Source organism: Molossus molossus, unplaced genomic scaffold, assembly GCF_014108415.1.
Source record: "Molossus molossus isolate mMolMol1 unplaced genomic scaffold, mMolMol1.p scaffold_m16_p_22, whole genome shotgun sequence".
Classification (NCBI taxonomy): domain Eukaryota; kingdom Metazoa; phylum Chordata; class Mammalia; order Chiroptera; family Molossidae; genus Molossus; species Molossus molossus.
This window is the reverse complement of record NW_023425358.1, coordinates 16238190-16263999: the sequence shown is the minus strand read 5'-3', so window position 1 is coordinate 16263999 and position 25810 is coordinate 16238190. Positions and strand designations below refer to the sequence as shown.

The 25810-nt window shown below is 44.5% G+C and overlaps 1 protein-coding gene and 1 pseudogene across 2 annotated transcripts; one reads left to right on the top strand and one right to left on the bottom strand.

Moving 5' to 3' along the window:
* Positions 1-47: 47 nt before the first annotated feature.
* SNAP29 (synaptosome associated protein 29) lies at positions 48-24456 on the top strand. 2 transcript variants are annotated; one of them, XR_004961312.1, is made up of 6 exons: positions 48-619; positions 8471-8667; positions 14034-14119; positions 16567-16665; positions 21216-21457; positions 23720-24456. XR_004961312.1 is itself a non-coding variant. In XM_036276563.1 (5 exons), the coding sequence occupies exons 1-5, from the start codon at positions 383-385 to the stop codon at positions 21371-21373; spliced, it is 777 nt and encodes a 258-aa protein (XP_036132456.1). In that variant the 5' UTR covers positions 48-382; the 3' UTR covers positions 21374-24456. The 2 variants fall into 2 exon arrangements, 1 of the variants encoding a protein (XP_036132456.1); XM_036276563.1 differs by having other exon boundaries at positions 21216-24456.
* LOC118640296 lies at positions 1261-2029 on the bottom strand (annotated as a pseudogene).
* Positions 24457-25810: the final 1354 nt, after the last annotated feature.

Below are 25810 nucleotides of genomic sequence, written 5' to 3'. Positions count from 1 at the left end.
ACGTGACTTCTCTGTTGCCGATCTAGGTGGGGCGTGGCCGTGGAGAAGTCCCATCACTAGAGGGGGGAGAGAAGCCTTGCGATAGGTCGGGTGGCGTGTTCCAAGCGTGGTCCCCCCCCCAAGCCTCTGGGCACGATGGTCGGCTCCAGACGCAGGGTCACCCACTCTCGAAGCGCCGAAGAAGCTTGCGTTGCGACCGCGGAATCGACAGGCGGAGGGAGGCACTAGACGGAGGAAGGCGGCACGGTGGGGCTGCTGGGTGGTAGGCACTTCCGGAGGATTTCGGAAGGGCAGCCGGGACCCCTGCGGGCCCGGAAAGGCCATTCCTCGCCTCGGCCGAGCACCTCCTGTTCCTGCCCAGACCGAGCCGAAAGCCGGAACCATGTCGGCCTACTCCAAAAGTTACAACCCTTTCGACGACGACGCGGAGGATGAGGGCGCCCCGCCGATAACGTGGAAGGACGCCCGCGACCTCTCTGTCGAGCCCGGCGCGCCTGCGGACAGGCAGCAGTACCTGCGGCAGGAGGTGATGCGCAGGGCCGAGGCCGCGGCCGCCAGCACCAGCAGGTCTTTGTCGCTCATGTATGAGTCTGAGAAGGTTGGGGTCGCCTCTTCCGAGGTGAGTCTGGAGCAGGGCTAGGCTGGAACGGCAAGTCTGCATTGTCACAGAGGTTGAGAAATGTTTTGTTCACAATCTTTGGGGAATTCTCGAATTGTCTAGAATAGGTTCTTGTACTTTAGTGATTTAACTATTTGTTAGGATTTGTTAACTTTGTGTAAAGATGTGCATCATGAGTATTTGAAAGAGGCAATTTGCTCCCAGGAATCTTCCTTAGTCATTAGACTGCTTAGTTGATTCATTTTTTTCTACTCCTAGTTCAGAGGTACACTCCACAGTGTGTCCTGTCCAGGTAAGTAAAAAATTCTGAACAGCAGAACCTGGATTAGGGAAATGGAGGATCAGGTTTTTGTTGTTTTTTTTTATCCTCACCCGAGGATATTTTTCCATTTTTTGTACAGATAGAGTGGGAGGGAGAGAGAGAGAGAGAGAAACATCGATGTGAAGGGACACATCGAGTGGCTGCCACTCGCACGACCAACCAGGGCCGGGGACAAACTGCAACCGAGGTACGTGCCCTTAGCGGGAACCGAACCCGGGTCTCTCCGGACCGCAGGCCGGCGCTCTAACCGCTGAGCCAAACTGGCCAGGATCAGGTTTTTTTAACATAAGTTTCTGGTCGGAAGTCTGGCCCAAGAGCTTCAGCCATTCCTTGCCACAGTGACCCAGAATGAGTGAGGACTATGTGCCTGCTGGTGTCTGAAGCATAAGAGCAAATAGGCCTTCAGTTTTTTTCCCATCAGTGACCACTTCTCCACCTTGCCAAGAGAGATGTTGAGGTCTTGTTTGCCTAGACACCTACTGAGTAAGCCAAACCACGAGTTTGGGCCAGACTAGGGCCTTATCTTTACTTCTAAAATCCAAACAAAGACCTAAGTAGACAGTGTGTGGTTGGGACAGTCCATTGCTCCAACTCACCTTTGTCAGTTCTTTCCACTTATAGTAGATTTCAGAGTAGGATCTTATGTGAGGATTACCACATTCTCTCCTCAGGTTACTAATGAAATGGTTGTGTGGGCATTTTTTTTTTTTTTTTTTAGTTTTTTTTTTTTTCTAATTTTTAAATTTTTTACCATGATTGGATTTTCTAACAAGAGGCTTCATCCTCAGTTTAAAAATAGCCAGATACCTGCTCTCAGAAGAAACATTCAGCCTCAGGTAACTGGGAAAGGACTTTTTCTGCTTTTCATAATCAGCAAACACAGAAGCAATAAATTCTGATGTCAAAGAGAGAGGTCTGGGATTCTCGAGACCTCTTTCCTTAAGATATGCCTTAAGGGTTCTGAAAAAAAAGATCTTGGTTTCTGGGGTTGTTGAGTGGCTTCCATTTCTTTTGTTTCTCAGTGTGGCTCCATGTACAGGCCCAAGTAGCACCAGGGCAACACACAGCAGCAGGAGTGCTTTATGCATGGTGGAATGCAGCAGGAGTTTGGCTTGGGCTGGCCTGGTTGGTGGACTACCTTTTTTTACATTTTAAAAAACAGAATAGCAGATTATTGGTGTGTCAGCTAAGAATAATTAATCTTAAGCATATGTAGCTTTGAAATGTAATGCTGGAAACTAAAGTGTTATCTTCCTCCATGGGTCTCCTTGTAATTCTTTTTTTTGAATCCTCACCCAAGGATATTTTTTCGTTTATCTTCAGATAAGAGTAGGAGGGAGAGAGAAGGAAAGAGAGGGAGAAATATCAACGTGAGAAGGACACATCAACTGGTTGCCTTCCGCACCACCCCTACCAGGGCCAGAGAGGAATTGCAACCGAGGTACTTGTCCTTGACCAGAATCGAACCCACAACTCATTGGTCCAGGGGCCGACGCTCTGACCACTGAGCCAAACTGACCAGAACTCCTTGTAATTCTTTTCCCTGGCAAAGTTCATTCTGACCTGATCACTTATCATCTTGGGCAGTTTTAAGGTATATTGATTAACTTCTCAAATAGTCATCTCTTTCATTTACTCATTACCCCTCTCTTGGGTGATTTTCCTTCCCACCTTCTCCCTGGTACAGTATCCCTCATTGGCTCACCTTCCTGTCTTTAGCCTTATTGAGGAAGTTTAGCTTGTAGTTCTTACATGTCCTGTTTCCTGGATTCCCAAGTGGAAAATGTTGACTCAGATTTGGGAGGATTGCTGAGTACTTGGGGCCTTGGTGAAGGGGTCACTTGATTGAGTATCCCAGGTCCAAGGAAGCCAACTAAGAACTGTTTGAAGAGACATATTTGGAAACAGAACACATGAAGAAATCAGAATGATAAAAAGTCAGAATCATAATAGCAGGTAAACGTAAATCTGGCTTTTTAGGCTAAAGTTTAAACAAGAGGAGTGAGGAGGAAGAGAGGTTTTCCCAGGGAAAAGAGGAGCAACACAAAGGCAGTGGCCCAGAACCAGAGCTCCAAGGCTCCTGTGCAGGGAAGTGATGCACAGGATGAGGATGAGGTAAGAGCCTGGAGGAGTTAACTTAGGAGTTTTTTGTAGTCTAGAGGGAAGGTCTGTTCTCATAACAAGAGAACCAAAAGCAGAAGATGTGAGTTGTTTCATAAGTTGATACACCCCACACTGCCCCCAAAGGGCCTTCTCTCTATACAGTGGGGGCTGTGAGAACAGATACAGATTGGTACCTCAGCCTCATGAGGCTGAGCCTGGGCCAACCTGGTGTTGCTCTGAGAGGTACAGTATGATCGTGACTGCATGTTGAATTTTTCTGAGTTCTCAATTATTGGAGGCAGGAATGGTCAGCACCCCTCCCCACCCTATTTTATACTCTCCAAACTGTCTTTAAATTACTCTCATCACTCATTTCCCTCAGAGTGGCAGTGCAGTGATGGAACAGGTGAGCTATTCCTGCCACTCGGTGCACAGGGTGGTTCCCAGCAGTTCCAAGTCACCTGCTCACCTCCCAGCCTAGATGGGTGCCTGCTGGATACTCAGCACTATGAAACAAGCCAAAACATGACAGATTTTTATAGAGGATAGGAGTTTACAAATAATACTGGGTTGGGAAGGTCATCATTCAGTTTCAGCTTGGCAGAAGGAGGAAAATTACTTAGGTAGCCTTTAGCAAAGGAGAGCTCTCCTTCTCCTGTGAAACCTGGCTAGGTTTGTTTCTCACAAGGACTAGTGCAGATTGTGACCGCCAAAGGACAGAGGAGAAGTAAGCAGTGCAGAGCAGGTTGCACTTGGCTAGCCTGGTAAGCACAGTCCAGAACCATAGACAAACTTGTAGGCCATTCAGCTCAAATGTGATTTATTTCTTCTTTTCTTTTTCTAAGGTTTAATTTTTGTGAAGTAATAATTCAGTCACATGGTTCAAATTTCAAAACATACAAAGGGCTATGAAGTTTTCTTCTATCCCTCTGCCCCCACAGCAGCTACTTACTATCAGGTCCTTAGGTGTTTTTATAATGATATTCTTATCCTGTATTTAAAGGCATACTTATAGTCTTTTTCCTTTTTTTTAAATTTTAACTTAAGCAGAAGCATCCTATACATTTTAGTCTGTTTAACAGAGTTGGAGGCTATTCCATAACAATATATAATGTGCTCCTCTTTTGTTTTTTGCTATGCCATATTCCATTGAATGATGGCTTCTGTTTCTGTAACCAGTGCCCTAATGATGGGCTTTTGAGTCATTTGCACCTTTGGGTGAGCCGGTTTGTGTCCTGCTTGGACGCTGTTTTTGTCCACCCTTTTACCACTCTGTCCAAGGAGCCTGCCCAGGGCACTTCACATTCCTTCTGCTCCAGTGACATTTTGTAGGGCCTGGGATCTCAGTGCAGGGGAGTAGAGCAACAAATTTTAGACCTGGGCCTGAACACCTGATTTGGTAACATCAGTGGAAAGGGAATGGTGTTTAGTAGGATTCGAACATGATGCACTCAGCAGCCTCAGCCAGAATGTCCTGCATAGTTTTGTGCTGGGGCCTCACTTGCTGTCTCAGTGCCTTTCCAGCACTCATCAGTCACCAAAGCCATACTGAACATTTACTTCAGAGAGATGGGCAAGAGAACACCCTTCTAGCCCAGGAACAGAGGCCATGTGGCCATCTTTTCAGGGTGTCTCCATAACTTAGGGTGGTGCTCCTATTCTCTGGGAAACTGGCCTTGGAGCAGAACCTTCCCCACTCCAAATGAGGGGCTATACTGACCAGTGTTTCCCTTCCAAGGCAGCCTGTGGTGGTTCTGATGTGGCCATAATTCTGGGTACAACCCTGTCCTGACATAAAGGCTGATGGAGGGGGTAAACATCTGCTAGGTTAAGTAATTCCCTAGTAGATTTCCAAATGATAACTGTGGGGGAGGAGCAGTCTCTTGCTCAGCCATGTACTCCCACACTTCTCAGCACAGTGTCCTTTATGTTATTAGGTGCTCCCCAAATCGTTGCCAGGTGAATAAATGACCTGGGGAAGGAAAGGAAAAAGAAGGGGGGAGTGGAGCAGAGGATTGATTGGAAGTGGAGGAGAGATTGATGGGAAGAATGAATTGATCATTGTGGCTCTGGATAAATCTTCCTTCTAATGTCCAGAACATGCCTCCTTAGGCATTTCAGGCTTTCTACCAGGTGTAAGGGACTCTGATAGAGAAGTGTCATTAGACTACATCTTCACCAACAGATCTGTTTTGGATTATTTTTTGTTTTGTTTTTACTAATTTTTCATCAAATGCCAATGATTTAGGATCCCAGGCAAAGCTTGTTGGCTCCTTAGCTGTAACAAGGCACCTTGTGAAGATGAATTGTTACCATTCCAGTAGGTCAGACATCCCACACCAGAGATGTGGCATCTGGCCATATCAGCTGCTCCTTCCTGAAATGTCATCTAATGGCTCCCTTGTTGTCCTGAGAGACCTTACTCTACTGCCCAGGTAATGTGCTGAGGAACTGTCTGCTCTCCAGCCTTCCACCTCTGAGTTGGTGGTTCTGAGAGATGTTGTTTGAGCGTCCCCAGAACCACCCTCAGGCCCATTGATTCTTTAGGACTAACGGCAAAATTATTATACTTGTAATTATGGTGTATTACAGTAAAAGAATACAGATTAAATTCTGAAAGGAAAAGGGTTTATAGGGCAGAGATCAGGTGTGAACTTCTAGCTGTTCTCTCCCAATGAAGTTGTGTGGACAACACATACTTCTCTCAGCAATGATGTATAACAACACATACAGAGTACTGCCAGTCAAAGAAGCTCACCCAAACCTGGGGGTCCAGATAGGCTCTCCACCCCAGTCATTATGAAGGCAGGCCTCAAATGCTCCCATCACAAGCGTGCTCCCATCCCTCAGAAGGGAGTCACGTCACATCTTCTCTATTGGTTCCTGTGAGAACAGAAGGTCACCTAAGGGGGGAGGGGGGGGCTGTGAGCTCTGCAAAGTGCCCTCAGTGTAAAAGGCACACATACAAAACTCTTAGCTCAGGTGTTAGCATTACAGGTGATTCCCTCTCCCTTGAGCCCCCTAAGGAGTTTTCTAACATTAAACTGGAAAAGAAGATGATTGGAGGAAAAATCTGGTTGGCTGAAGGTACAATACTGATGACAACACAGAAAGAGGGAGTGTCTCAATTCCTCTTTGGCTTGTGGCTTTTTGTTAAGCACAGAGATTCCTGATAGAACAAGGGGAAGTAGAAGACAGCTGAAGACCCGGTGAGGGTGTACACTGCCAGATGTGAGGTGGCACCTGCTCAATGGAGTATGTCCAAGGGCCATGTGAGGATGTGAAGTCAGGGCATTGTGGCTGGCAGTGCTCTTTGAAAACACACACAATGACAGGTGCTTCAAGACACGCATCAACACCTATTATTGAGCACCCTCCCTCTCTCTGTCAGGCACTGATCCAGGTGCATGGGATTCAGGGATGAACACCCCAAATCTCTGCCCTGATGGAGCTGATAATCTAGCAGAGGATAGTGTGAGGAAAGTTAAATCTGGTTTTTCATTTGTGGATAACACTGTGGTACTGAAAATCCAAGGAAGACAACTGAGCCGCTGCTTCACTGAGCTTAGTCTCATGGGATAGAGAGACAAAAAAGCCATCATACACAAGCGATTGAGGCTCTGCCAGGGTAAGCCCCTCACAGAGGGGGTCAGGGAGCCTCCCCAATGGGGTGAGAAACTGAAAGCTGAGAAGTTAGGGAGTCAAAGAGTCAGGGTGGGGCAAGAGCATTGGCTCAGAGGGAGTGGCCAGTGCAGTGGCTTGGGGCAGCAGGGCCCATTGGGGGAACTGAGAAAGGAAGAGGAACTGTATGTGGTGATCATGACAGGGAGCAGGAGGGGATATCAGGCAGGACCCAGCAAAGTTCAATGATGGGGCAGAGCTATGACCTTCAAAGGGCAACAGTGACCACCAGACCTCAACCCCAATTCACAGCCAAGGCATCTCATAATGTCAGATGGATCTCGGCATCTTCCTTGAGTCATGCTCAGAGCTCTTAAGGGAAAGGTGTCAATACTGTTTCTCATGTTAAGCTTGTAATTAAACTCAGGAATCAAATACAAGTGGCAAATGTCAATTTGGAGTAAAAAAGCTGAATTTAGAAACTTTAAATTTATCTTCACTATATAGTTCATCTTCCAAAGAGCACACACATGCACAAGCACTGGCAGGAACTCATGAGCACAAGTGGAACATGTGTAAATCTAGGCTCTGTCTCAGTATAGTAGCACTTGAGTCTCACAGCATGTCTCATAGTGATAGCATGAAGTGATTCAGAATCATAAACTGAATACAGGGTTGCATACAACCACCACCATGAGCAAAGGTGGTAATGTATGTGTGCAAGGAGACCTGGGGCCCAAGTAAAGGACTAACTCAGCTGGCCTGAATTGTCCACATCCTGCACATTCCAAAGAAAGGCCTTATCTGCCTTTCTGCCCTTGAATTACCCTGATATGAGTGTCTTTGTTTCCCTGAGTCCTTAGGTCAGGTCAGATAATTTATGTGAACAATGTGATCTATGATGGGGGTCTTGGGCCAACACGCTTGACTTCTGGAGGTGTTGGACACTTAGGCCCAGCAGGCAGGCATCCACATTTTAGGTGCTCTTGGTGTTCTGCCAAACTGTCTTCCTTGTTGGTTAGAACTTAGTCACAGGTACATGGAGTCCGGTCCTTTCCTCTGCCTTGGAGAAGGATTTTAGTAGAAGTTCCTCTTCTGGCCTCCTGACCAGCAGATCACCTCCAGCAAACACCAGCTTCCAGCTCACAGAAACTTCCATAGACCAAAGCAGCATTCACTTCCTGGCCTTCCAACCTCACAGCAAGACAAGCCACCCCACATATGTCTCTGCACTTCTCTCATGACATCTAAATAAGATGTTTGGTTTCGTTACTGAGTCAGCAGAGTGGTGCAGACTCTGAGAGTTTGAAGGACTGTGTCACTTATAAACAGAAAGGACCCCAGAACTTAGTCCAAGAGAGTTTAAAGACATGACCAGAGCCAGGTATCTCAATGGGAACTTCCATATCTAAAAGTAAAGAGTACAAAACCATAATCTAAGTGTTTAAGGGTTATTGGGGTTAAGGGGAGGGCCAGAGAAGGTCTGCTGCCAGTCCAGGCCCTGCATTCTGACTCTCACAAGCACATTACATCCGTCTTAACATGGTTCTATGAATCAACCTCAGATGGGCAGGAGGGGAAAGGGACTCGAGAACAAATAAGCAAGCAAGCAATTCGAGGTAGAGCAGGGAGGGGAAGACAAAGGAATGTGTTGTCAAAAAGAATAGCGTACCCCTCACAAATCACAGTTTCTGTCCCCCATATGTGGTCACTGAGGGTTTGTGAAGAGTCTGCTGTGTGTGGTCCTGTACAGGAGAGAGGGAATTACAAGAACATACAATGCCATCACCTCTGGTTTTTCCTAGGAGCTTGTCCGTCAGCGAGGAGTCTTAGAACGCACAGAGAAGATGGTGGACAAAATGGATCAAGATTTGAAGATCAGCCAGAAGCACATTAACAGCATTAAGAGTGTGTTTGGGGGCTTCGTCAATTACTTCAAATCTAAACCAGCAGAGACCCCACTTGAACAGAATCACACCCTCACCCCCCAGCCCAACAGCAGGTGAGTGGCCCTTCAGATGTTCTTATGTGAAGTAGCAGAAAATGGGGTTTAGTGCAAATAACCCAAACCATCAGGCCACTTCTAGTACGTTAAAGGGATCAAAGAACCATGTAAGTTTCTCACTGGTAGGGATTCCTCTTCAAACAAGAAACAAGAAACATTTCTCCAACACTCCCAATTACCTTTATTTAATTGACATCCAGTCTGCAAATTCAGCATCAGCTGGGTCTCCAGTATATTATGGCTCCAGTAATTGTGACCCCTGTGATTTGAAAGAGAGAATGTTTACTTCAGAAAGCTTAATCAATACAAATGTGACTCACTTCACCAAATTTTTGCTTTGTCTTTATAGTGAACTTTTCTATATTTAATCCAAGTTGCCAATTGATTTTCATGGATTTAATTTTAAAATTAGAGATTATTCTCACATTTTTGGCTAGAGTATAATGAAATCATACATGTGATATTGACAAGCATTTAGATGTCACGTATTTAAAAGAAAAGAATTGAGTTTCTGCTCAAATAGATTAATACTATTCATATCTCAGATCACTGTATCTTTTTTTTAATTATAAAAACAATGTGGCCAGCCCAGCCAGTGTGGCTCAGTGGATTGAGCGTCAGCCCATGCAACAAGCGGTCACCAGTTTGATTCCCAGTTTGTGGGCTCGATCCCCAGTGTGGGGCATGCAGGAGGCAGCTAATGTTTCTCTCTCTCTCTCCCTTTCTCTTTCTCTCTCGCTAAAAAATAAAAATAAAAACCGATTTTTTTTTATCCTCACCCAAGGACATTTTTCCATTTTTTATTCAGATAGAGTGGGAGGGAGAGAGAGAAAAACATCAATGTGTCCATTTCACATCGATGTTTCTCTCTCTCTCTCTCTCTCTCTCCCTCCCACTCTATCTGAACAAAAAATGGAAAAATGTCCTCGGGTGAGGATAAAAAAAAAGAAAATGTATCCATATTACAGAAAATCTGCATCTTATCTACCAAAACTTTTTAAGTTTTTCTTATTCATTGACTTCATGGTTGTATTTATTATATCAGAAGATTCTTTTGGTTTTGTAGCCTGCTTCTACTTAACCCATAAAAATGTTTGATGTGATATTATTCCATAATGATCTCTGGGTGTGTGTCTCTCTTTCTCTTTTAATCCTGGAATATAAAGCTATTTTTTTTTTTTTTTTATCCTCACCCGAGGACACCTTTCCATTTCTTGTTCAGGCAGAGTGGGAGAGAGAGGAACAGAGAGAGAGAGAGAAACATCGATGCGAAAGGGGCACATCGAGTGGCTGCCACCCGCACAACCAACCAGGGCCGGGGACAAACTGCAACCGAGGTACATGCCCTCAGCGGAAACCGAACCCGGGTCTCCCAGGACCGTAGGCCGACGCTCCAACCGCTGAGCCAAACCGGCCAGGGCAAAGCTATTTTTTAAGAGGTATTTTTTTTAATGCATAACTGATCTTAAGTAGAGAGCCAATGACTGTTAACCTATGTATACACCTGTGTGGCCATCACCCAGATCAGGAAGTAGGGTGCCAGGGGGGAGAAATTCAGAAACCATTTTCACCTCACAGTGGGCTGGGAGAAAAACTCTAGGCAAAAAAGCCAGTGGTGGCGGCAGAAAGAATAGGCAGATCAAGTCATTGGTGAGGGGTCCAGGGACTGTTTTCTGTGGATACACTAGCCAAGGTTATGAAGGTTTGTTGTTTGTTTTTTGGCTCAGCCATGATCTCCATTTATCCCCAAATTTCCAGTTTGACCCTAATTTCAAATATTTTGTCACCTTGTTCCCCCAACTGGAGTAGGTTTTTTTTTTCAATATGCAAATCAGAAAGATGATGTGTGTCCTCATTTTTGGCTACCTGTAAGTATCATAAGAAGTGTGGATGTCTGTTCACTTTGGATGGGGAGACATCTACCTCACATGAACTCAGCATAAGAGCAAGCCCTTGGAGAAGTGAGAAGCTGGTGGGTTTGTGATTGGCACTTTCCTGTGTCCTCCATACTTCTTCCCAAAGGCTTCTTCTTGGGGCTCATAGTATAAAAGCCTTTACGGTTCTAGGGCTCCCAAGATAATTTCCCTTTTATTGGAACATCTTGAAAATTGGAGGCCTTCCCAACAAAGTGTTCCAGCAGGGAGGCAGCCAGAGTTATTTCATAGAGGAGGGCTTCTCGGTGCCCCATGTCATGTACCCCATCTGGTCTCTGTCCATAGATCAGCCCCAGTCAATTGTAGAGTTCTTGCCATCACTTAGTAAATGCAGGAAAATAAAATTTTTACATGAAGCAACTTGCTCTCATTCAAGTGTTGTTCTAATATGCATGAAAGCAGATCTGTGCAGCTTTGTAGAGAGGCTGTTCTGATAACATTGTGTATGTTCCTTTCTTCATGGGTCCTGAGCGCCCACACTCTGCAGGCCCGTGCCTTTGGCTGGGAGATGAAGCTGTAGGAGAAAGGTCTCTGTCTGTTGGAAGGTATGGGGGAGGCAGACAGTCAGCAGTGATGCAGTGGAGGCTCAGAGGAGGGGTAACTTGGCTCTGGGGACTGAGGAGCTGACCTTTTGCACGGAGTAAGAGTTGTGTGGAAGTCTCCCAGTTGAAGGAGGGGCAAAGGGGCAAACACATAGCAGCCAGGGCACCAGAGAAGCCAGGGCAAGGGAGGACATTGGCTGTTTCCAGAATGGGAGCCCAGCAGGCTCTTAACATTGAGGCATAGCCTGTGACGGTAAGACCTGTGAATTCCTAATCCCTAAATTTGCAAAACTCACTAAAATATATAATTGCTTCTACAAAATGCAGTAAATTGTGAATAAAATTTGTGTGGTCTATTAAACCTTTAATCCATAAATACAGGAATATTTATCATTTACAAGCTTTTAAAGTAAGGTTAAGAACTTAATCAAACGTCTGTCAATCATGTGTTTTCTGTATACATCCTTATTGCACAAACCCTTGGGTCTTCTTTAAAGTTTTTGTTTGTTTTATCCTCACCTGAGAATATGTTTATTGATTTTAGAGAGAGAGGAAGGGGGAGAGAAAGAGAAACATCAGTGTGAGAGAGAAGCATCAATCAGTTGCTTTCCATACATACCCCGACCGGGGATCGAACCTGCAACCTAGGTATGTGTCCTGACCAGAAATTAAACCCTCAGCCTTTTGGTATACAATACGATGCTCCATCCAACTGAGTCACCTGGCCAGGGCCCTTCTGTAAAGTTTTGTTTGTCTCTTAGTAAACCATTGTTCTTGGTAACAAAGCTTCTTAAGGTGCTTACTGTCATTCCATTTAAAACTCATGGGGGTTCCAGTGGGATCATAGCTTTAACCACCACTAAACCTGAAAATCTGTAATTTAGTCATGACTTGGCTTCTGACCAAGAGCCACCACTCTCTTAAACTCTTTCTCTTTCTTACCACTTCTATCACCACTATCCCTAGAATTGGCTTTCTTTGGGGGAACTAATTTTTACTAAGAAACCTAGTTTTTATGTCAGTAGTACTACTGTTCACATAAGAGTACACAGAAAAACAGTCAGCTTTGAGGTGTGCAGGCTGGATGGTGTCCAGGAGGGCTCGGAATCCACGCGTCTCCCACATAGACCTAGCTCGGCAACACATGTCGTGTTCAGAGAAACCAGCTGTGTGTTCTGGATCTTCAGTCACTGCTGCTGAGTAATGAAAACCTCAGGTTTCAGAAAGTTTTGCTCTATTCTACATGTCAGTGGAGCACTGGGGCCTGCAAAACCGTTAGCCTAACAGAGTCCAGGCTGGCTTCAAATGGGCAGAGAGCCTTTAAAAACTTTAACTGGAGCCCTGGCCGGTTTGGCTCAGTGGTTAGAGAGTGGGCCTGTGGTCCAGAGAGACCCAGGTTCGGTTCCTGATAAGGGCACGTACCTTGGTTGCAGTTTGTCTTCAGCTCCGGTTGGGTTGTGCGGTGGCGGCCACTTGATGTGTGCCTTTCACATCGATATTTCTCTCTCTCTCTCTCTCTCTCTCTCTCTCTCTCTCTTTTTCTCTCTCTCTCTCTCCCCTTCTCTCTCCCTCCCGCTCTATCTGAACAAAAAATGGAAAAAAAATGTCCTTGGGTAAGGATAAAACAAAACAAAACAAAAAAACTTTAACTGGAGAAGTACATGTCAGGATTATGTTAGAAAGATTCCTGGCATTTGGGGGGTAAGGATTGGAAAGACAGTGAACTAATCTCTGAGGGTAAAGAGAGGGCAACAGGAGGAGCCGAGTTTCTGGGGTACATGGGAGATCAAGAGGACTTTTTTTTTGCATGGTCCATGCAGAAGGTGGTCCAAAATGGAGAATAACTGGGGATCCCAGCTTGGCTGATGAAGTAGCCAAGCCACTGGTCAGCAGAGGTGGAGAAGCGCAGACCGTGTGGGAGGCCCAGCTTTGGAGACAAATGCCACACCTATAGGGGTTCATTGGGGTGTTGGGTGCAATCTTGAGTATCTCTGAGTTGCCAAGAGCAGTCCCTTTCTGCAGCTGGAGCTGGCAAAGTAGGCTTTGTGGGCCAGGAAGCGAAATCAAAGATATTTCATAGAGACTTATATAACAAGAGGGGGTAAAAAACAAAGTTTTAGTGATAAAACTCAGAATAATAATTGAGTACAATTTTTGTATAATATAGATCTACTATTGAGAAGACCTAAATTCTTTATTTTTTTATTTTTTCCAATATTTTTTCTTTATTAATTTTAGAGAATGAGGAAGGGAGAGGGAGAGAGAGATACAAACATTGATGAAAGAGATGTCAATATTTACATTATATGGCCGCTTCCTGCATGCCCCCCACTGGGGATTGGGCCCACAACCTGGGCATGTGCTCTGACCGGGAATTGAACCAGTGAACTCTTAGTGCATGGGTCGACGCTCAACCAATGAGCCACACTAGCTGAGCAGAAGACTGAAATTCTTAATTGAGGTTAAGAGTTAGTGTTCCCTATCATTTAATTAAGTGATTGGTAGTAGACATCTTAAAAGCCATTTAAGATGGCTTGTGGCCATACAAAAACAAGTGGTTGGCTGAATTTGGCCCGTAGGTCAAAGTTTGCTGAGTCCTGGTGTAAGGTACCCACTTTGTTGTTTCATATGCTCTCTTCCACCTGGGGCTAGGATCCTTGTTTTCCTGAGGGAGAGCCACCTAACCAGATACTTTGCTTCAGAAGCAAGTATCTCAGAAACTTGCTACATGGCATGGGCCTTTTAGGCAGAGCTGATGGAATCCCTGCTTTGGTCAGAGGACGCATCTGATTTTCTCACACAGGCATTACTTGAAAAGACTGACTATACTGTTATAAGTGTTTTTCCTTTCTAAAAGTTTTTCTTTTTTCTTTACTTTTATCAAAAGATTGAAAGAAGCTATAAGTACAAGTAAAGAACAGGAATCACAGTACCAGGCCAGCCACCCAAACCTCAGGAAGCTGAATGACTCAGGTTAGTGGAGACCTGTGCTCTCTCCCACATTTGGATTCTGTGGGGAGATCTCTGGATTTGGTGTTGGCCCTGAGTGGGTGGGGGGTGGTGCAGCAGGGGCTTCAGCTATTGTCATCCTACATGCTGGGTGATGGGTGTTAGGGACCCAGCACTGCTCTCAGAGAGCTAGAGGTGTACATTACTTTAGAGGGTAGAATAGCCCTAGCTGGTTTGGCTCAGTGGCTGGAGCATCAGCCTGCGGTCCCGAGAGACCCGGGTTCAGTTCCCGCTAAGGGCAAGGACCTAGGTTGCAATTTGTCCCCAGCCCTGGTTGGGTCGTGTGGGTGGCAACCACTGGATGTGTCCCTTTCACGTCGATGTTTCTCTCTCCCTCCCTCCCTCCCTCCCACTCTATCTGAACAAAATATGGAAAAATGTCCTCGGTGATTATAAAAAAACAAACAAACAAACAATAGAGGGTGGAATAACGAAGTGGTAGCCTATGTCCCATTGAAAATGAGCCTGAGTTCTGGCAGTGAAAAGCCAGCTGCAGGAAAACCCCTATGGTTTTCCCTATGGTAAGTAGAACAATGGCCCCCTAAAGATGTCCAGTCCTAATCCCAGATCCTGTATAAATATTTATGTTATATGTCAAAGGGGGAAATATAGTTGCAGAGGGAATTACAGTTGCTAATCAGCTGATCTTGAGGTGGGGAGAATCTTGGGTTATCCAGTTGGGTCCAGTATAATCACAAAGGTCCTTTCTAAGAGGAAAGGGAGGCAGAAGAGGGAGTGTCATAATGAGAGACCAAAGATAATACGCTGCTAGCTTTGAAGATATAGGAAGGGGGCATTACTGAAGAATTTAGGTGACCTCTTGAAACTGGAAAAGGGTAGGAATTGAATTCTCGCCAAGGGCCTACTGAAAGAATACAACGCTGTTGACACCTTGATCGTAGCCCAGTGAGACTCGTATTGGACTTCCAACCTCTAGAACTTAAGGATAAGTTTGTCACAGCAGCAATAGGAGACTTAATTCAGTCCCCAAGCCTGAGTCAAGGGAGAAGCAGCAGCTGGAAAAGGTGTGCAAGATAGAATGGTTTGTGTGAAATCATCTCGTTATATCAAATGACAGCCCAGAAACATCCCTTACCTGAAAAGGAATTTAGGCATCCTGGGAGCTTCTGTAGACCCTTAGAAAGCCAGGTACATTGGGAGGGCTTCAGAAACCAAATGCTTTCTGTGATGCCTTCACGGAAAGCAGGACACACTGTGGAAGTACCAGAATCCACCACTGTCATGGTTGACACAACTAGGGAGAGGCCTGATGGAGGAAGAGCTGGGGGTCAGGAAAGACTGGGATCCACGCAGTTCAGTCTGGAAAGGCAAAAACCACAGGAGGAAATGAGAGAAAACTAAAATAAACCCAGGAAAAAAATCAAACTCATCATACCCTGAAAAAGTGGAGCAGGAGTCCTACACCCAAAAGACACAATTTTTGCCCTGGCCAGTTTGGCTCAGCAGTTAGAGTGTCGGCCTGCGGTCCAGAGAGACCCAGGTTCAGTTCCTGCTAAGGGCATGTACCTCAGTTGCAGTTTGTCCCCAGCCCTGACCCAACAAGGGCTGTGTGGGAGGCAGCCACTCGATGTGTCTCTTTCACATCCATGTTTCTCTCTTTCTTCATCTCTCTCCCTCCCACTCTGTCTGAACAAATATGGAAAAATGTCCTCGGGCGAGGTTTAAAAAAAAAAGACATGATTTTAAGGAATTAAAGGGAGTTTTTATTTGTGTGGTTTGTATTAAGAGACTTAAAAAAAGAAAATGACACTGTATGTGTAGAATGGCTTCAGTAGGTTGTGCTAGAGAAAATACACCAAGTCTGAAGGGGATGTTTCCCCCAAAAATTTGTAAACCAGGATGACAGACAGGGTTTTCTCTGCATTTAGAAACTGAAGTTCAAGGAAAATTTATTTCTAGAATAAATTAATATTTGTTTTTTTCTTATTTTGTTTGAAGTAAAAAGACAGTAAAGAAATAAATTTCAAAAGGAAAAAAAATCACACATCATCCCATCTCTATAACATAACCATTTTTATTTTTGAACCTTGTCTTTTAGACCTTGTCTGTGAGCCTGTGTGTTTATGAAGTGTTGCAGTTCCACTGCCACGTTATTACTTGTATGAATCTGTCTCCTGACCTTGTGTGCCAGTGTCTGACCTGGTCACCTGTAGGTTGAGGGTCTTTGATCTCTGAAGGGCTGCATTGAGGAAGTATCTCTTCCTCTACCATGAGCCTCCCTAGTGCTCCTGCCTCTGCATGTTATCCATTCGCACACTCATCTCTCCAAACAGCCTCTAGTCCAACCACCTATTCCTTCCACCCATTTTCAAGATTGAGATTAATTTAGTGAAGCAGCATTTCCAGAGATATCAGTTAATGGTTCTCCTGGTGTTTCTTTCTAAACTCAGACTCCATCCCTGAAGGGGCCATTTCTGCAATAAGTACTGAGGCTTACCCGAAGAATCCACACCTTCGAGCCTATCACCAGAAGATTGACAACAATCTAGGTAAGATTGGAAGCTGCACCAGCCTCCGCATGTCCTTTATTTGAGACGTTTGTCTTCCAGGCAGCTCGTGCCATGCCAGTCATTGCGTTAGTAGGCACCCAGGTTCTCAGGACTAAAACCTGGTGTCTACCTCTCCCTGATCATATGTCACAAGTTGTGTCCATCTCACCCCTCACTCTCTGGAGTCTGTTCACTTCTTTCCATTTTCACCACTTATCTGGATTGTGACATCAACAGGGACCAGGAGTCCCTAAGGGGCCACAGAGTGCAGCCTGGACCCTGCTTGCTTCATTCATTTTTATTTAACATGTTTTTATTGATTTTTAGAGAAAGGAAAGGAGAGAGAGAGAAACATTGATGTGAGAAAAACATCAGTCTGTTGCCTCCCACACATACCCTGACCCGGGATTGAGCCCCCAACCTGGGCATGTGCCCTGACTGGGAATGGAACCAGCAACCTTTCAGACATGGGACAACGTTCAACCAGTCGAGCCACACTGGCCAGGGCCATTGTTACCATCTGGCATGCACAACCCCACTTCTTCCCCTGCGCACCAGGCTCAGGAACAGAACCGCCTCTGAGAACTAGGATAGGGGTACATGAGTGACACCGTCAAGCACTTAGAAAACTGTCTGTCCTGGTAAGAGCAAGCGTTCGGGTGGTTCTTATAGCACGTTGTCCACATAGCCTGGTCCTTACAGTCTAGACCCCTAGTTCTTGCCTCTGGTCCCTGCCTGCCTCTCCACCCTCATGCCCTCATCACTTTGTAGCTCTAGGTTTTTTACTTGCCCACCGCTCCCATCTGCCTGGAATGTCCTTCTTCCAACACTGCAGGCTGGCTCTTTCTCATGCTCTGAGCCTTGCATTAATGTGGCCACCTCTTATATCTCAGAACACCCTATTGTTTCCACTACAGTGGCTTATCTGATGTCTTCCTGACCAGACTGTAAATTCCCTAGAACATAGGAATATTTTTGTTTGTCACCACTTTACACCCAGGGCCTGGCAGGCAAGCACTCAATAATTATTTTTTTAATGAAGGGAGCAAAGTCAGTTATTTGAAGTTCAAATGGAGGAGTGTCGTGGGTGCAGATAGTAGGGGTTCACCTGTGAACGGCTTTCATGAGTTTATTCTAGATGGTGTCTCAGACAGTGTTGCCTCCCCTGATTTTTCCTCCATGAACAGGAACCTCCCCAGTGGCTACCTGGGCTCATCAGTCTTCCATCCCCATTAGGAGATGGCAAGGTGAGACAAAAAGTAAAATATCTTCCTACTCCAAAGATGTCTAGTGGGAGACAAACCCAAACCCTATGTAAATGCCACAGGCCGACGCTCCAACCGCTGAGCCAAACTGGCCAGGGCTAACATCAGTTTTTTTAATTGAAAAAGAAAAAAGAAAAACCCAAGAAGCATAGGATTGAAAATTAGCTCTCTTTTTTTTTTTTTATCCTCACCTGAGGACATTTTTTTTCCAGTTTTTATTCAGATAGAGTGGGAGGGAGAGAGAGAGAGCGAGAAACAGAGAAACATCAACGTGCAAGGGACACATCAAGTGGCTGCCACCCACACGACCAACCAGGGCCGGGGACAAACTGTAACCGAGGTACGTGCCCTTAGTGGGAACCGAACCCAGGTCTCTCTGTACCACAGGCCGATTCTCTAACCGCTGAGCCAAACTGGCCAGGGCGAAGATGATTTCTTTAATTGATCCTGTTTAGACGTGTGGGGCCAGTGCCAGTATTTGTGGATTTTGTCCTTTTTTCACTGTTTTATCAGTAATTTAGCAGTTAGAAGGCTTACACAGCACCACCTCTTCTGTCTTTCCTCTGGCTTTTTTCTGTCCTGCTGTTCTTAGTAAAGGGACAGAAAACAGTCTTGAGCATGCCTCCATTCCCATTTCCCATGTGCAGGTACATGTGTCTGTGTGTGCATACACTCAAACACACACAGTTATGAAACTTGGGATAGAGGCTTTATCATTCACCCAGAGAGAATCAATTCAAGACTTATTTCTGCATTTGGCACAGCCCCATCAGGGGACCCCAGAGTCCTTCCAAATGCCTCTTCCCCCGACTCACCCTCAGTTCTCTGTCATTTATGTCAAGTAAGCCTTTCATGTACTCCCAAGGTTGCCAATGACCTTATAGACATTATCCCTCTTGAAAACAAATGTGAGATTGATTTTTACAACTTATTGAAACAGAAGAAAAATATTTGTTACCAGTAGAGTGGAACAACCTAATGAGGGAAACAGAATGAGCTCAGAAGGGGCACTTGTTATGGCCAGGTGCTTCCAGAAGCTTTTCTTTCATAGTGTCTTGCCTCAGCTGTGTTCATGGTCGTGGGCAGGCCGGAGCTCACCTAAGGAGTCAGAATTTGCACTCAAGTCAAATGTAATTAGCCTGGATTTCCCCACATATTACACTTCCCCTGGGTAAAAGTGGGGCTTTCATTGTGTTTGAACTTGAATTTCAACGATAATGATTTAACCTAGCACAAGAATTGAACCTTTGCTAAAAGCAATGTACTCTGTAGTTACCTGGGTCTCAGCTAGCTGGCATCTCAGAGGGAACCCAGCACCTTCAGCACTTCTCTTTTTGACATGGGGACACTGAGCTACAGGGATCTGTGCACCCAGCTTGTTCAGATACCACTGCCTTCTTCCTGACCACACAGTAAGCGAAGGAAGTGGTGCCAGGCCAGATCTGGGAAATGCAAGCTAACTGTTGTACCCCAGAACATTCACAGCAAATGTGCTCATGGATCCGGGAAATGGTAGCAATGAGTGACTAAATGTGGGAAATGCGAATTTTCATAGCATAGTTTGGTAAAGGAACCTCACAGAATTTGCGTCCAGTAGGAACATCTGTAGTTCATGTGTTTTCTGCCAGAGCATCCCAGGTAGCAGGGCAGAGACAGACCCCCATACACACACTCTCTCCTGCCACTTGCAGAGTGGACCAGCTGGGTGCAGCCTTCTGTAAGGGAGAGCCTGGTGGATCTTGGACAGGGCTTCCCAGGTCTATCTCAGACATGTTTCCAAACAGGGATCCTCATATTTTTCACTCTGTGTTTGATCTAGCTTTAGGGAGCTAGAGATGAAAGGAAGGAAGGAAAGCAGGCACTACCCAGTGACATAGGTGTTTTGTTCTTGAAGAGCAAGTCAGTAGATTTGGCTGTTAATAACCAGTGTACTTTTCCCGGATACCATGGGATCTAGGAAGGGAACTTGTTTTTAGACCCCTCTGTGCTCTTTTTCTTTCTTTCTCTCTTTTTTTTAATCCTCACCCAAGGATATTTTTCCATTTATCTTCAGGTAGAATGGGAGGGAGGGAGGGAGAGAGAGAGGGAGAGATAGAGACATCAGTGTGAGAGAGACACATTGACTGGTTGCCTCCTGCACGACCCCAACCAGGGCCAGGGATTGAACCTGCAACCAAGGTAAGTGCCCTTGACCAGAATCAAACCTGAGAGTCTTTGGTCTGCAGGCCAACACTCTAGCCACTGAGCCAAACTGGCCAGGGCTCTGTGCTCTTTTTCATGAATACTAACTGATCTTGCAATTCACACCAATTTACTCGAAAATTACTGAAAAATTACATAGATCTATATGCACTTTATAAAACACTGGAAGGACAGCCCTGGCCAGTTTGGCTCAGTGGTTGGATCATCAGCCTGCGGACCAGAGAGTCTTTGGTTTGGTTCCCACTAGGGGCACGTACCTAAGAAAATAAAAAATAGCCCTGGTCGGTTTGGCTCAGCGGTTAGAGCGTCGGCCTGCGGTCCCGAGAGACTTGGGTTCGGTTCCCGTTAAGGGCGCGTACCTTGGTTGCAGTTTGTCCCCACCCTGGTTGGTCGTGCAGGTGGCAGCCACTCGATGTGTCCCTTTCACGTCAATGTTTCTGTCTCTCTCTCTCTCTCTCTCTCTCTCTCTCTCTCTTCCTCTTTCTCCCTCCCACTCTACCTGAACAAAAAATGGAAAAATGTCCTCAGGTGAGGATAAAAAAAGAAAAGAAGAAATAATAAAATAAAAAAATAAAACACTGGAAGGACAAACATAATTTATATTAAGAGTGATTATTTTGGGTGGTTGGTATGGGGAAGAGTGGATTTTATATTAAGAACATATTAATTATTTTATTTTTCTTTATTGATTTTGGAGTGAGAGGACGGGAGAGGGAGAGAGAGAGAAACATTGATGAGAGAGAACATCGATTGGCTGCCTCTTGCATGTCCCCTGTTGGGGATTTGGCCCACAATCTAGGCATGTGCCCTGACTGGGAATCGAACCGGCGACCTCTTGGTGCATGGGTCGATGTTCAGCCATGGAGCCACACCAGCCAGGCCATACTACTTATTATTGAGTAAACAAGTTTTCTTTTCACTTGCACATATTTTGGAAAATGTAGAATCCCCAGAGGTTAGTCTGTTAAGTGAGGAAGAGGACTTTGTAATCTAAATGTCACTGAACACCTGGGAGGGACAAGAAGCAGTTCCTGATGCTGTCACTGTTTGCTTAGACCTGCATGTCCTTTCCCTCCCCCACAGATGAGCTGTCCATGGGACTGGGCCGGCTGAAGGACATAGCCCTGGGGATGCAGACGGAAATTGAGGAGCAAGATGACATTATTGACCGCCTCACAACCAAAGTGGACAAGTTAGATGTCAATATAAAAAGCACAGAAAAAAAAGTTCGACAACTTTAAAGACAGTGAAGGATTTCCACTCCATTATGATGAAAAGATTTGAAAGATCTTTTAAACTCTCAAGAAATTTCATTTATTATTTTAGTATGTGATTTAACATGTGTTTGCAAATGTTCTAATAGTGTGGGTCTTAAGAGATTTTGTTACGAGGAAGTGTCTGTCCCACTTTTTCTGAGAGCCAATACCTCGCTCACTTCTTTGAACTGAATGCTTAGAGTTTTAGTCTGAGCACAATTTCCTTGCCTCAAATATCTTGGGCCTTTGATTATTACTATGCTGGAATGAGAAGAAAAAGTTGCATTTCTCACTTTAATGAGCATTATCGAAAGACTGGGCAGAATTTCAATCCCTGTTTGTTGTATAGCTCATTCCTAGGCCTTACTGTGAGTCAGAGTGCTAAGGGACCCTGTGAGCCAGTTGTTTGTGCAGGAGGGTCCTTCCTTCCCATACCTTTATTTAGCAGTCATCATCATCCCTCCCCCACACCATACAAACACATACACACATGAAACGCACACACACTGAGCACATCGTAATTCTCTTAACCTCCTGGAAAAGGATCAGTGTGAGGTTCAGAAATGGAGTATGTCAGCATTCTTGGCTGTTTTGTTGACGTTACCTCTTCCTCTCCTGGCCTCCATCCTTGACGTGCATTTTAATAGGGGTTCAGACCACTTGTGCTCACTGTGATGCCTGGAAATATGTAGGAAATTCAGTAAGCCCTTCTTCCCTGTGTACCCTCATATCTGACTCTCTGTTCCTGATTAGGAGCAAATTCTCCCCTGCTTCAACACTGAGCCTACTGACCACCTAGGGGCCCTATGGAGTTGGTGGGAATGGAACATCACACAGACATGGCCAACCAGTAGTCTTCCTATACTGAGCCTTCCATTCCTCTCAGACTCTCCCTGACCCAGGGTATGGCAGTGTTCACTCACTACCTGGGTCTCCTAACCTGCCAGGGTTCCCACTTACTCTCCTTGCATGACTTACAAGGTGGCTTAACTCAGTGCTTGGTTCTCTGCCACCCAGTTTCAGGACTGGAACTCTACAAATGATGCTGTCTTTGTACAGAAGGATTTGGCTAAAAGAGAAAACCCAGCCATTATCATTTTTAACTGGCTTAGCTTGTTCTTTCCTGTTACAAACAGAATCACAAGCATTAATTACAATTGATCTCTATAATTAAATGGTTTTGTGTGTGTGTGTGTTGGTACCTCCAACAAACTAATTGAAGCCACAAGATCCTTGCTTCTAAAAAAATAATTTTAAATATTTTGAAGATGGTGAAAGTGGTCAGAGGAAATGATTTTAATTAGACAATTTAGGTCAGAAACTTTAAAATAACTACCTTTCACCTTGAAACATGGCAATGGCTAAATGAGCTTCACCACTTCCATTCTGTAGCCTAAAACAGTTCGTTAAAGGAAACTTCTATAAAGTGCTGCAGCACTGCCTCAGTATTTATTTAACAATTCATTTGTTAAAGGTCCATCCCATAATGCATGACCTTCCTAAGAATACTGACAGCCTCCATCAGTAGATACTTTCTGTCAAGTTGCAGCCACCTCAGGGAGCCTGACCATGTCATAATGAATAGCCCAGGACATGAGGATGCAATTAAAAGTAATTTAGATATTTGATTATCAGATGAGCTCATTATGATTATTCTCTTCATAACTGGTAAAAGGAAAAATTTTAAACATGTATCTGGCCCAAACTAACCAAGTTCACAGGGTTTTCAGTAAAAAGGCTGCCAAAAAAGCATGAAACCAGAGTACAGAGCAGCCAGTATATACATTTCCACTTATTATAATTGTTTCTGTTTTTTTCCTTATTAACACTTTCCTCAGTGTAGTAATTGTTTCTGCTTATTATCATGAGGCATAGACTCATGGAGATCAGTCATTATACCTCAGACCTTAGCTTTTTTTTTTTTTTTTTAAATGCCACCCACTGCCAAACATTCTCTTCTGCAACCTTCCATCTGCCTAATGGAATTAGCGATTTGACTGACTTGAAGCAAAGTAGCACCTTATCTTATATATGCCCTCCCTGTTTTGGATTGATGAAGCCAATCACCTCACCCCATTTTTTTTTTTAACGCAAGCATGTGGAAGGAGAGTTGTCCTCACTTTTATAGAAGTTTGTCTTCCTCTGACACGTTAGAAAGCCTCTTATCTTTTGTTTTTGTTCAGATCCCCTAATTCTAAGGCCTCTGCGGAGGGACTGTCTGTGCTGGCCAGCAGCTTCTTTCTGCTGGGTCTTCCTTCACCCCTGCTTCCATGCCCACAAAAGACCTGTTGCTGATTCTATTTTATAAAGCAAAGCTGTTTGCATTTTCAGAGAACAAAGGGAGACCGGAGGAGCCTCTAGAATCTTTGTACTGATGGTGATGATCAAAAAGAAAACATTCTACCCTCTAGAGACATTCAGAGGTGCCCAGGCTGGGGTTGGGTGTGGGGTGGGCTTTGGTATGACAGACAAGACCAGTGAACTTGTCCTTCTTGCCAGATGGGGCCCATAAGACAGATTTTTACGTCCACAGTCAAGCTGGAAACAAACTGTGCCTTCAAAAAAGTAACTTTTCTAACTTTAGGTTGGTTATATGTTAAGTGTGCTACTAACGTAAAAATAAGTGCATTCTCCTCCAGAGGAAACTATTTTTAACATCTAGTGATTTGTAACTTAGCAGTGGGGTTGTCTTTTTTGCATTCAGTAAGAAAAGAGACCTGAATTTAACTCAGGTGGCAAGAAAAGAAATACAGAAGTGCATTTTAATTTATCTTAACTTCTTTTTATGAATATGTAATTTTAAGTGTACACTACATCAATTTAGTAAAAATCCTATACTTTGCCTATATAGGCCTTTGCTGCTAAATTTTTCAAGTTAGCAATGTTGTTGAACATCTTCAGCTCTGATGGATGAAATGTCCTATGTAAGAATCATGATCTAGTCATTAAAAGTGCTCATGGGAAGGTGGGCTTTTTGTTCAGAGTCTGTATCAGGACAGCTTTTATGCCCCATGCCTTCAACTTAATGATCATATTCCATAAAATAAAATAGGATGTTTTTTAATCAACTTCTGTCTCCTACATAGTCATTTTCAAAGAGTTGGTGGAGGGGAATCTTCCTTGAGTTGTCCTACATATGGCCTTCCCTACCACATTTGGCCTGTGAACAAGCTTCCTTCTTGAAACCCTCATCTTCAATCTGTCTGGGCCCAGCAAACTGTAAAGGGCCAGAAAGTAAACGTTTAGATTCACAGACCTGTCTGTTGCAACTGCTCAACTCCATAATTGTAGCACAAAACCAACCAAAGATGATATAACAAGTGGCTGTGTTCCAATAAAACTTTTGATTTAAAATTTTTAATTTCATATAATTTTTACATCACAAAATACTTTTGATTTTTATTTTATTTTTTATCCTCACCTGAGGACATCTTCCCTTTTTTTGTCCAGATAGAGTGGGAGGAAGAGAGAGAAAAACATCCATCGACATGAAAGGGACACATCAAGTGGCTGCCTCCCGCAGGACCCAACCAGGGCCAGGTTCAAACTGCAACTGAGGTACGTGCCCTTAGCGGGAACCGAACCCGGGTCTCTCTGGACACTCTAACTGCTGAGCCAAACTAGCCAGGGCTGAAATTACTGTCTTAAACTTTGCTGTGAAGGAGAAAGATGTGATAAACTAGAAAGGGGATGGATGATGCCATCAAGGGAGAGACTGGACCTCACGTAAAGGCTAAGGAGAAAGCAGGTGAGAGAAGAGAGAGGAGAAATACCACAGGAGGGGAAAGGTCAGCACAGACCAGAGAAGAGACCTTTCTCAGAAAAGTATTATAGAAGAATGTGGAAACTTTTAGTTTGCTAAGGCTTCATAACCAAGTACCACAAACTCAGTGGCATAAGCAACAGGAATTTACTCTCATATTTTAGGAGGTTAGAAGTCCCAAATCAAGGTGTTGGGCAGGATTGGTTCCTTCTGAGGAACCAACCAATTGGGTGGTGAGGGAAAGATTTTTCCAGGCTTCTCAAAAAGTTGAGAAAACACTAATTAGAAACAACCTGAAGGGAAATCTGCTAGGATGTGTTACAGTTGATAGAGGTAAAATTTGTGGCGCAGAAAAAGGCTTAGTTGGGCAAATTTATAAAGCCCGAGAAAATGTAAGGCATTTAGTGCCTATGGTTATTCATTGTCACAAATGACTCATCAAGAGCTAATTTACAGGAAGTATTTGAATCTATCGTGTTATTGAACTAGAATTGTCAACAGTGAATGTCATTTGCTCTCATATTTAATCAACACGTGATAGGAATTTTTATCACAAATAGAAGCTGAATATCCTGACTTGCCCTACCACACAGCATTTTGATGACTTAGCAAGGGTACAGTTTTACTGCATTTTTTTCAGCTCAGAGCCAAGACGGATA